The 12,086-nt window shown below is 39.1% G+C and overlaps 1 protein-coding gene and 1 long non-coding RNA gene across 5 annotated transcripts in view; both read right to left on the minus strand.

Moving 5' to 3' along the window:
* Window positions 1–3,102: 3,102 nt before the first annotated feature.
* LOC121886789 (cartilage matrix protein-like) overlaps window positions 3,103–12,086 on the minus strand; it is a 29,268-nt gene continuing 20,284 nt past the window's right edge. For 3 of the 4 annotated variants that reach the window (XM_042397106.1, XM_042397108.1, XM_042397109.1), the window contains 4 exons: window positions 11,901–12,047; window positions 9,029–9,310; window positions 4,712–5,041; window positions 3,103–4,074 (listed from right to left, as the gene is read on the minus strand). In XM_042397106.1, the coding sequence (XP_042253040.1) occupies window positions 3,953–4,074; window positions 4,712–5,041; window positions 9,029–9,310; window positions 11,901–12,047 (881 nt within the window). In that variant the 3' untranslated portion in view covers window positions 3,103–3,952. The remainder of the gene's footprint in view (window positions 4,075–4,711; window positions 5,042–9,028; window positions 9,311–11,900; window positions 12,048–12,086) is intronic. The other variant, XM_042397107.1, reaches the window with a different exon arrangement.
* LOC121886809 lies at window positions 5,291–7,945 on the minus strand. The gene is made up of 3 exons (XR_006092851.1): window positions 7,919–7,945; window positions 6,243–6,524; window positions 5,291–5,461 (listed from the first exon to the last, which is right to left on the minus strand). It is a non-coding gene; the product is annotated as an uncharacterized LOC121886809 (long non-coding RNA).

Genomic DNA, 12,086 nt, shown 5'->3' on the forward strand with positions numbered 1-12,086 from the left:
AGACATAAATGTCCCATTCACTTTGCTCATAAACTGTTAGGTGACTGACAGTTGGAGCGCTTCAACAACTCAATTCAACAATGTCTTGTTCTTTGATAAAAAAGTTAAAGCAGCAGTGTTTTTGGTGATTTTGACTCTAATGTTTTGATATATGATGTAATTCCTTTTGGAAGATTTTTTGGAACAGTAGCATGAATGCACAAAAGGCAGAGAGAGAGAAACATTTAAAAAGACAGCAGCAAGATGATAATGGAGCTGTCGCTGTGCTACTGGATATATGTGAACAGCTGATGTGGCTCAATTGACAGCAAGGAAATTATGAGTGAACATGTGTGAGAGATGTGAATGGAAGGATAAAATGAGAAATACAACTACAGGCATACACATACAAAACAGTCTTCCTGAAGTTTTCAAAAATACCCAAACTGTCTTCTGAATTTTGAGGAAATGTGTCTGAAATGATGCAGCAGCAGAAATGTAGATTATTTCCATCTGATGGAACAATGCAGCAATAAAAACATGGAGCCTGTTGTTTGAAGAATTCACTCATGAGTAATATGAACAACATGATGGACGCTGCTGTCAACTGTGCCAAAGTTCAGCAGTGTTCCTGTGTTGTCTATCGGAGTTTCCCAACTTTTTGACTTTTAGCTGACTTTTTAATTAAAAACAAAACAACAGGACTCAGTCAAAGGGTGGGGGAATTGCTTTATTCATCGATAAAAATCATAAAAGTTAATCTGCTAGTAAAATGTCACCAGTTATGGACAGTATCTTGGAATGCATCACAGTAAGTAGGGAAATGTTATCTGAACTGTATAATAATAATAATAATAATAATAATAATAATAATAATAATGTAAATAATGATGCTGTAGGGGTATTTCTGTATCTCAATAAGGCATTTGACACGGCACACCATGGCTTATTATTAAAAGACCCCAAAGGGAAAAAAGAAAAAAAAAGATAAATTATATTAATGGTAAATTATCAAAAATCAATTGCAATACTATATAAAGCCAAAGATCTTCTAAATCAAGCTTCATTATATACCTTATACTATTCCTTTATACTCCAATATGTAACTTACTGTGTGGAAGTGTTGGGAAATACATATAAACAAACACTAAACCAACCTCCATCTTTCAAAAAAGAGGTATAAGAACTATAAAAAAAACTACTTAAAGAACCAACAAATCTACTCTTTATTAAATTAAAAGCACTAAAATATAAAGATCTGATCAACTTCAAAACTTCCCAAATTATGTACAGAGTAAAAAATCCACAATTACGCAACAGTATCTAAGGGTTGTTTGAAATGAGAGAAAGTAAACATGACCTGAGAGGAACTTGTATGTTCAAAAAACATTTAATCAGAACAAATGCAAAATATCATCATCATCATGAAGAAATGAAAACACGTAGAACACTAACCAAATTAAAAAAAAAAATCTTCAAAGATAATATATTGAACGGATATGGGATGGACTTGTGATGTTTTGTTTGCTTCCAACCGGATTGATTTGTTCTCATGTTGCTTGAATGTTTGGTTTGCTTTTTGATTTGATAGAGATGGGTATCATGGACACTGGTGGTAGATAGCTGAGTTTTCATATTAATCATAAAGTTTATTGTTAAAGCCAAAAAACAAAAAAAGGGGGGGGGGGGGGTACTAGACTAGATTCTTCCTACTCCTTTTCAAACATGGAATGCCTTCTTTGAATTGTTTGCTGGGATTTTGATATATATGTTTGCTGATGATTGTGTTTTGTTTTCTTGTTTATATGTATATTATTTTGTTGTTTCTTTAATCTTGTTTTTTTCTTTTGACATGTTTGATTTTTTTTATTGAATTTGTATTTCCTATTTATTTATCATTTATCATTAGTGTTTGAATATGGCAAACTATATTATATAGTATCAATAGGGCTTGAAATGAACTTTTTTGATTATGGCTACTAGATTTTAGAGTTACCAGCCAATCAGAATTTCAACCAGCTGAAATATTTTTCTTGCAATAAACCAGATTATGAGAGCTGCTCAATCAATTTAAACCTAAGTATTAGTAAAAAAACATGACTCTTCTTTGTCTTGAGAAGCTGCAGCATGTATTAACTGACACATTGTAGTCTGTACTGTACATTTACTGCCAGATTGACAATTTACTGCTAACCTTTTCCACTGCTCTGCTCACATTCACCTTCACTTTTCTGCCGCTCGCCCTCTCACTCAACCACTCACTCACTATGCACACACATTACTCACTGCCCTATTCCTTAACGGAGCGCCGCTACCAAGAGTTTCCCAGGCAATGACACAGAGGTTGACTCTCATTTCGGAACAGCACTTTACAAAGGCTTCCAAGCACTATTGATTTCCAAATGAATGGATATTTGGCTTTATTTTTGGCATAAAAAAATGTTTTTTTGGCCCAGATGGGGTTCTCGTTGGCCTGGCAGTCCAACAGACCTCTACAATTATTTGGGAAACACTGCATAATTGATTTGGGAATGAAACTGATATGACAATAGTCAAGAATGCCATTTATGGTATTGCAAAACCACTAACACACATCTATAACTTGTCCTTCCAAACTGGTAAATTTCCCAGCAAAATTAAAATTGCAAAAGTTAATCCATTATATAAAGTTTTACAAATTACAGGCCTGTTTCTTTACTTTAACAAATCTATAAGATACTAGAAAAACTCTTTATTGACAGGTTAGACAATTTCGTTGAGAAGCACAATTTGCTGACAGTCAGTATGGATTCAGAACAAACAGATGAACATCTTCGGTGCTAATTGAATTAATAGAAGAAATTACTAATAGTATCGACCAAAAAAAGCATGCAGTGGGAGTATTTATAGATCTAAAAAAAAAGCTTTTGTTACCCTTAATCACAATATATTACTAAATAAATTGGAAAGTTATGGTATTGTGCTGAATTGGTTGAGAAGCTATTTAAGAAACAGGCAAACATTTGTAAAGATTGGTGATTATAAATCAACATGCTTGGATATTACTTGTGGAGTCCCTCAGGGATCAGTATTAGGCCAGACATTGTTCAATTTGTACATAAAAGATATATGCAGAGTATCAAAAATACTGAAATTAGTTTTATTTGCAGATGAGACTAATATTTCTTGTTTTGGGGAGAATTTACAGCAGCTTACAGGTGATCATAATGGAAATGAGTAAATTAAAACAGTGATTTGACATAAACAAATCATTTAATTGGAACAAAACAGAGATTGTGCTATTTAGAAATTGTAAAACAAACACTTGTGTACAAGTTCTTGTGGATATTTTGAGCGATGGTCAGCACCTCAGTGGAGAAAAGCACACACGAGCCTTTTACTCTGAGCAAGACACTGAACCCCAAGTTGGCCAGGACCCTGTCTGGCAGCTCTTCCACCATTGGTGGAAGTGTGTGTGTGTGAATAGGTGAAACAGGCAAAAATTGTGAAGTACTTTGTCTCTTTTATAGTATATAAAATACAGTTATAAGTGAAAAGATATAAACTCATCAAATATAACTATATACAGATAATTATGTTACAAATGGTCCAATCAGATCTCCTCTCTGCTCTTCTTCTTCTGGTCTTAATAAAGGTCTCACTACTTCCTGTTGTGGCACTGAGCGTTGGTGCTGGTTCCTCGCCGTACTGGGCTGCAAAAACCTGGCTGAGACTGAGAGGAGAGATGAACCCAAAGATGATTTTCTTCTTCAGTGGTTTGTGGCTCCTTGGAGGTCCTACTCTGCTCCCTGAGCTCCTTCCTCTTCAGCCGGCTCTCCTTCAGCTCTGGAAACACCGAGGTTATAAGAATCCAGCTCAATGTTCTCCTGTGGGCCTGACTTCTGCCCCCTGCTGGCCTGGAGAGACATGACAACACAGATCTAAGTTACTGCATCACTCCTCTCTTCAGTTCAATATAAACAGGCTGAGTGCTTCATTTCAACCAGTCCTCTAAACAACAAACATGTTCATCCTTCAGGATGAAAAAGACGACAGTGACGACCAACAGCAGAGTCACCGGCAGGACGACCAGTCTGATGATATGAACTGCTGGATCTGACGAGACACATTCAGTCATCACATTAGATCACATGACATCATGAGAACAACAGCTCCCATCAAACAGAAACTTTAGTGACGTTAAATCTCCTAAAATCACTGAAGTGTGAAGCAGCTTGTTGATTATAAGTTCATCTGATCTCCTCTGTATGCTGATGATGTTGGACAAAAACAACTCATGTGTTTACAGCCGGTTTGAAAGAATGAATGAAAGTCTGCTGATTGTCTCCTTAAAGCTCCTGTCTGGTTGAAATGATTCAACTGATTGTTAACAATCAACATCTTTACATGCAGTTAAATCAAATGTGATCCTGGTGAAGCTCTGAGTTCTCCTGATGACATTCAGCTCATCATGTAAAGTCCTGTTTATTATCATTATAGTGCTTATCTGGCTTCACTGACTCATTTGCTGTCTTTTACTTTTCACTACAACACAGTTGTTATGGTTCAATAACATTAAAGAAGCCGGGAAGGAAACAGTTTACAGTTCCTTCATCAGATTCTGCCTCAGCTCTCTGTAGGTTGCTGGGTCGGTCCTGCTGCCTGATGACTTTTTATCATGTTTTACAAACATGGAAACAAAGTCAGTGTGACGTCTCAGTTCCACTGAGCTTCACACTCTGCTTCAGCTTACCTGTGACAGTGAGAGACAGCAGACGGCTCTCAGAGGAGAAGTTATGAGAAAAAACATAGACGCCATAAACACAGCTGTAGTTTCCTTGGTGGGCGGGGTCTGCAGCAGGAAACAGGAAGTCAGCAGAGTGATTGACAGCTGGCTGGGTGTAGATGTGTGCCTTGTTGGAGGAGGTGAAGGTGAGCTGGAAGGAGCCTCCTGGGTACTGAGGCTGGACGGAGCAGCTGATGGTGAAGTTGGAGCCCCGGCGCACCAGAAACCCCTGCTGCTGGACCTCGGAGACCCCGTCCATGGTAGAAGACACAGAGATGATTGGCTGAACCAGCAGGTCTGTAAACACAGAGAGATGATGGTCTGTGTAATGCTTATCAGTTCAATTTTCCATATAAAAAATAGAAAATTGAATTCAATTTTCTAAAATTGTATTTTTCATTTGGAATGTTGGATAGAAAAATGGAAAAAGAGAAAATCATAAAGTTTTCATTTGTACATGTGTCTTGGGCTACCTGAGAAGGCAGGTCTAAGCGCCTGACTCAACAGATCCCGCTGTTAGGTGTCGCCAGGTCTTCCCTCTAAATGTACATTTTGGCATTTGTTTATGTAAATATACAGCATATAGCTTGAGAGTCATATACAGTGATATCACCATATTGCCTTGGACGACAAAGCTAAATATGCTAGCCTATGTGGCTAACATTAACCTTGTTGTGCAGTGTGTCCGTGCTTCATAAACACTTGCAGATGCAGCCGCTGCACAGATTGAAATAAAAAAGCAAAGTCAGATTTTAGAAGTTAGACTAATCACTGTAAAGTTGATTAGCTGAGAAGTCTTCTCCTCAGCCCAGGTCAATGCATACTGTGAGTCAGGAGGAAATTGGTGTTATAAATGTTTGTGTGTAGATGCTCCAGCAGCTTATTGATATAGAATCTGAGCTGGGAATTAAAATCCCTCTTTTCCCTCACGTGTCCTGTAGTGACGCTGTGGTCATCCTGCTGCCTGGCATTCCACAAATAGCAAATAAAACGACTCTAAAATCTTAATTATACATTGATCTGACAAATGAAAAATACAATTTTCCAATTTTCAATTTTTATTTTTTATCTGTAAAATTGAACTGATAAGTGTTACACGGACCAGATGATGAATCCTTTTTCCTCTGTGACAAACTGAATGTTGTTTTCTCCTAATTTGTTTGTTCAAATAAATGAAGGTTGATCACACAACACAGAGAACTCCTACATTCATGTGTAATAAATAGATTAACATCATCAGCTGCCTTTTGATTCGTCTGAGACGATCAACATGTTAATAAGACATTCATACAACACTGCAGGCACAATAGTTTCCAACAGAAACAAGTAGTGAACACAACACTGACATATCATCAGCTTTTTTGGTTGATATATTAAACTTGTCAGCAAACAGTTGCTTATTTGTTTAGGCAGCAAGCAACAACTGTATTAATGTCTTATGTAGTTGTTGCTTGTAAGGTGGAATTGAAAGTCCAACTGATGTCACTGATGGACTTACCTGAGCAGGTGAGCTCCACGATGGAGGAAGAGGAACCTGATACTGCACAGTCACTCAGTGCAGATCCAGAATGAACACAGTCAGATCTGATCCACCATGTAGATCTGAGTGAGGCTTCATTTCTGCTTCCTGTTGAAACAGCAGAGCCACAGTCCAGATCTCTGTAAGCTGAAGCTGCTTTCTTCAGGGTCCAGGATACATCCTGCACTGGTCTCTACTCCCCATGTTTCACCTCCAGTGTACCTGCACAGCGACTGGCTCCTCCCACCAACCTGACAGGCTCTGAACAGAAACAAGAGAGTCATCAGTAAAAGAATAAAGTGAGTTTCATTAGAACAGAAATGAAGCCAAATCAAAGCTGCAGCTCCTCTTCTACCTGAGCAGGTGAGTCCAACAGCTTTGCCAGGTGAGCAGGTGCTTCTAGCTGAGTCTGATCTTCCACAGTCCAGGAGAGCAGACTCATGGCCTCCACACTGGAACTCTTTGGTCCACATTGGAGCCTCCACTTCTCCATAGAGCGCCCCCTGGAGGACTGAAGGAGCCCCACAGCCGAGCTCCCTACAGACCACCTCTGCATCCTGCTGGTCAAAGTCAGCTTCACACACTGAGGACCACGACTGCTCAGACTTCACCTCCAGTCTGCCTGAACACAGACTAGTCCCATTCACCAGCCTGACAGAGTCTGGAGAGAGAGAAGATTTACAACTTAATACTGATCTTTATTTGCCCCCTTATATACTTTAACAAATATAATACATCTCATTACAAACAGAAATATAAAAAATCTCAGGACGTTCACGAGGTGGAGCCCAGTGGGGAGTCTCTGGTGGCCGGGCCTTGGTCAGCCTGAAGAAGCAACATAGAGCTGCTCTGTGGACCCACTACCTACAGTGAATATGGACTATTAAATCTTGTAAAAAGGTGTGCTTGAGAACAGGGTTTTATACCTTTGATCTTATTTTTGTAAATTTTTAGGTTTCTGCCTGCAAACTTTGTGTTTAGAGTCTGAGCATCCAGTTGCAGATTTGCAAGCTCACTTTCATACACTGTGAGGTAAGAAAACTGGCACACAGACTTTTGACAGGTTCACTGTGTGGTAATGTTTGGCAAAATGGTTTTGTACACTGAGGTTTGTAAGAAGGGAAGAGCAGGGAATTCAAATTCTGGCAAATCAGCTCCATTGGAGCTGCTACAGCAAATTAAATTGGCTAGGCTGTTGAGTCATCAATGTGATCATGTGCAGTTGACAGCTATAAAGCTGCTAGCTAGGAGATCTAGATGATGTCACTGATGGACTTACCTGAGCAGGTGAGCTCCATGATGAAGGAAGAGGGACCTGATACTGCACAGTCGCTCAGTGCAGATCCAGACTGAATACAGTCAGATCTGATCCTCCATACAGATCTGTCTGAGGTCTCATTTCTGCTTCCTGTTGAAACAGCAGAGCCACAGTCGAGATCTCTACAAGCTGAAGCGGCATCCTTCCAGGTCCAGTCAGGGGCAAACACTGGTCTCCACTCTCCCTGTTTCACCTCCAGTCTACCTGCACAGCGACTGGCTCCTCTAACCAACCTGACAGGCTCTGAACAGAAACAAGAGAGTCATCAGTAAAAGAATAAAGTGAGTTTCATTAGAACAGAAATGAAGCCAAATCAAAGCTGCAGCTCCTCTTCTACCTGAGCAGGTGAGTCCAACAGCTTTGCCAGGTGAGCAGGTGCTTCTAGCTGAGTCTGATCTTCCACAGTCCAGGAGAGCAGACTCATGGCCTCCACACTGGAACTCTTTGGTCCACATCGGAGCCTCCACTTCTCCATAGAGCGCCCCCTGGAGGACTGAGGGAGCCCCACAGCCGAGCTCCCTACAGACCACCTCTGCATCCTGCTGGTCAAAGTCAGCTTCACACACTGAGGACCACGACTGCTCAGACTTCACCTCCAGTCTGCCTGAACACAGACTAGTCCCATTCACCAGCCTGACAGAGTCTAAAGAGAGAGAGGATTTAATATTTAATACTGATCTTCATTTAACATTTATGTACAATAACAAATATAAAACATCTCTTTCCAAACAGAAATATAAAACATCTTAGGAGGTTGCCTCCTGGAGCCTGGCTGGGGAGTCTCTGGTGGCTGGGCCTCTGCCTATGGGGCCTGGTCAGGCACAGACCAAAGAAGCAACATGGAGCTGCTCTGTGGACCCACCACCCACAGGGATTATGGAATATTAAATCATGTAAAAAGGTGTGCTTGAGAACAGGGTTAGACAGTCAAGCTAACGTTAGCATTGGCGTCATGATAGCTAGCATTTACCCTATGATATGATAAAAAAAATCATGCAAACAACACAAACACAGAGCTGCATGGGTTACTGTGGCATTCAGGTTCATTTTCACATGAAACAAATGGTTCCCTTACAGAGAGAAATCTGTGTTGCCAGATCTCGAGAGAGTGTGTTGCTGTGACAGACCCAGGTCTCGAGCAAAGTTAATTTTCTCCTGATTTGTCTATTTGAAAAATGCTATTTTAGTGTCAGAATGTTTGGAAGATATGTGGCTTGTGAAAAATGGGTCCAATATTTACTTCGGTGACTATGGGGCAAAAGAATCGGTCATAATTTGTATTCATGTTTGCCTCTCCCATTGGAGTGAATCAAACCGTCAATCTTCCGATTAGTGGACAACCCACTCTACCTCCTGGGCCACAGCCGCCCAAGGGCCCGTTCAATGCTGCTTGCAGCTTTAATTGTTATTATTATTATTGTTATTATTATGTCACTGATGAGCTTACCTGAGCAGGTGAGCTCCACAGTGGAGGAAGAGGAATCTGGGAATGCACAGCCCCTCAGTGCAGATCCAAACTGAAGACAGTCAGATCTGATCCTCCATACAGATCTACGATAGGGCTTCTTTCTGCTTCCTGTTGAAACAGCAGAGCCACAGTCCAGCTCTCTACATACCACAGCTGCTTCTTTCAGGGTCCAGTGAGAGCCATACACTGGTCTCCACTCTCCCTGATTCATCTCCAGTGTACCTGCACAGCGACTGGCTCCTCCCACCAACCTAACGGTCTCTGAACAGAAACACGAGAGTCATCAGTAAAAGAATAAAGTGAGTTTCATTAGAACAAAAATAAGAGAGTCGCTGGCATCTAGAAGGCACCAGCAGACCTGTGTCTTCATTTATAAAGCCTTGCTATCTAAGTTGTAGTGTTATTTAACATCTTTAGTTGAGCTCAGAGCTGATAACCATGACACCACATCACAGAGCAGGTTGGCTTTAAAAGTTCCTCATACAGTCATTGAATTGGGGAAGATTGGTTTCCAGTTTCCTTACCACTAGAATGAATTGCAACACAGCTTAAAGTTAGAGAACATTGTTACTCTGAGTGACTGAAAAGTTTTCCTAGCTGCTATTCTTCATAACTGTGATTGTCTTAAGTATTGTGTCCGTCAGTATGTACGATGATTGTTTTGTGACTGTGATGTAAATGAACCATTTTATTGTGATTCTGTGTGTATGTGACCTGTTCTCAGGTCTCTCATGCAAAAGAAATGTTGATCTCTGTAAGAGTCATAATTGGCCCTTAGTAGAACTGAGTTTTGTTATATTGCACATTATTGTGTTGGGTATTTCTACTTAAATTAAAGTTAAATCACTCATTGGGGGCACCACTCCCGACCTTGAGGAGAATAAATGTCCGTTTAATTGATCAGTCTCAAATTAAGTGTGAGTTCTTTTCAAAGCAGTGAACTCTGTCTGCTATGCTCAAAGGAAACCACAATGATACATGATAAAGAGAATAATAAAAGAATAATAAGGCCTTTAAATGATAGGCCTTCTTCGGAGCAATGTGAGCCGGCATTGAGTTTAGGCTTTTGCTGAGTCTTTGTGATCTCGTTGAGTGTTGGGAAATTTACTCTGGTTGCTCTCTTTAGTTGGATAGAGTAATTACTTTGGTCAGATAAACTTAAAAAGGAAAATACTACATGTTAAAATGCGAGGATTCTTGTTAAAAATTCTAAAAGCAAAAATAACTGAACTTTTCAATGAAGGATTAAACTGTGTGCATAGCCCAAGCCTAAAGGCATGGGAGATATCTTTCGACTTTTAGTTTCAGTCTTGGGTGTAATGAAAAGTTTCTCACGCCAAAGTTCTAATTATTAATTTTCTTTATTCTCCAAGGAAAAACATGGTGTTACTGAAATGGTGGAGTTATGATCCTTATTCTTAGGGAATTAATCTTAGGGTTTAGTGCATAATCACACTTAAAGCATCCCTACAGCCCACCTTCATGTCAGAATTGTAGATATTTATGTATTGTAAGACTATTCAGAAAACAAAGTTTATATATGAATATACATTAAACCTTAAGCTTAATGCTTATCCCATAATATTTAGACAAATCTTACATTGATGGCTTCAAATATAAATTCCACTTAACTCTTACTTCATAATATAAAAACATTCAATATGACTCCTTGTCTAATTTAACTATCAAAATATACTGTATTTAGTTAAAAGTTGTAGTAAATGAAAAAGGTAAATATTTTAGGTGATTTTAAATTTAAAAATTGGATAAGGTTCACGTGGCGTAAAAAGGCTTTGCTATAACAGTCAGCAGATGGCAATGTTGTTACATGGTGAATTTTAATACTTCATCAATAGATTATCTTATGGCTATGGAAATTATATCATTATCCATGCAACTTTATGACAAACATTGCATGATTTACATAATGATTAGACATTTAATTCACACAAAATTCAGATTTATCTATAATAAGGATTTACTTAGTGAAAGCTCACTGAGGAATGTCCTTTGAATTTTTGGTGACAAACTAAACACAAAAGGCCTCAAGGTCATTTAAACACTTTTAGTCCAATTGTTCATTTTAGTTATTTTGTCTGCCATCAGGCTTTCCAAGAGTTTTTGAAACAGTGTTTGACCCTGGCCAGTGTCATGTTGTTCAGTGGTCAGTTTGTGTCGGTCCTGGGGTGAGACTCTCACCCCATGTCTCTGGAATCCAATAACGGTTTGTCCTTGCAACAGGAAAACAAGTCTATCTTCTTTTCTCCTGGAAATTAAAGAAAAGGATAAGACTGTCCTCTGCAATTGCGAGGAAGATAATTTATTTATTATCACATTAATTATGTTTGTTGAAATTAGTAATTTCTTTGAATAGTGAGGTCATATTAAGACACGGCTACTGCACATGGGCAAAGGTTGTAAAGCTGAATCTTTCTTTAAGAAACATCACATTAAAAGAAATTCAGAATAAAGTTAAGAGTGGAACAAAAATGTTTTTTGACCATATAAATGTATTAACTTTGTAACCTAACAGAACAACAGTTTGGATATTACCGAGTTTTCCTTTTGAAAGAAGCTCAATCAGATTTCTTTTGGATGAGAATGTACTACCTGAATGGATGTTAAACTGTAAAAAGATGAACGGATCTCTGCCCTTCTGTGGAGTTGTGGATTATCAACATCTATGTGTTAAAACGTTCTTCCTGGCTGGCTTTCTAAAGGGTATAAAAAAAACATTGGATTGGACACCCAAATGTTGAACATCTTTGAACACTTGAATCTTGATTGATTTTGACACCAGTGGATCAATGTGGTGTTATCACTGTTTGATGATAACAGACTATTTGCCTACCTAAGTTGTTGATACTGTTACAGAGGTTGTTGGTGAGGTTGTCAATGATGTCCAGAAGGAATGAGGAGTCGATGACACTGAACATGTGAATTTCTTTGGGATCCGATGCGACGGTCCTCAGCTGAGTCTCATTTGCATTCTTAATACCTGAGAGAAAAATGTAGTGTTAAAACTGAACCTTCAAAA

The sequence above is a fragment of the Thunnus maccoyii genome, chromosome 20, assembly GCF_910596095.1.
Source record: "Thunnus maccoyii chromosome 20, fThuMac1.1, whole genome shotgun sequence".
NCBI classification, from domain to species: domain Eukaryota; kingdom Metazoa; phylum Chordata; class Actinopteri; order Scombriformes; family Scombridae; genus Thunnus; species Thunnus maccoyii.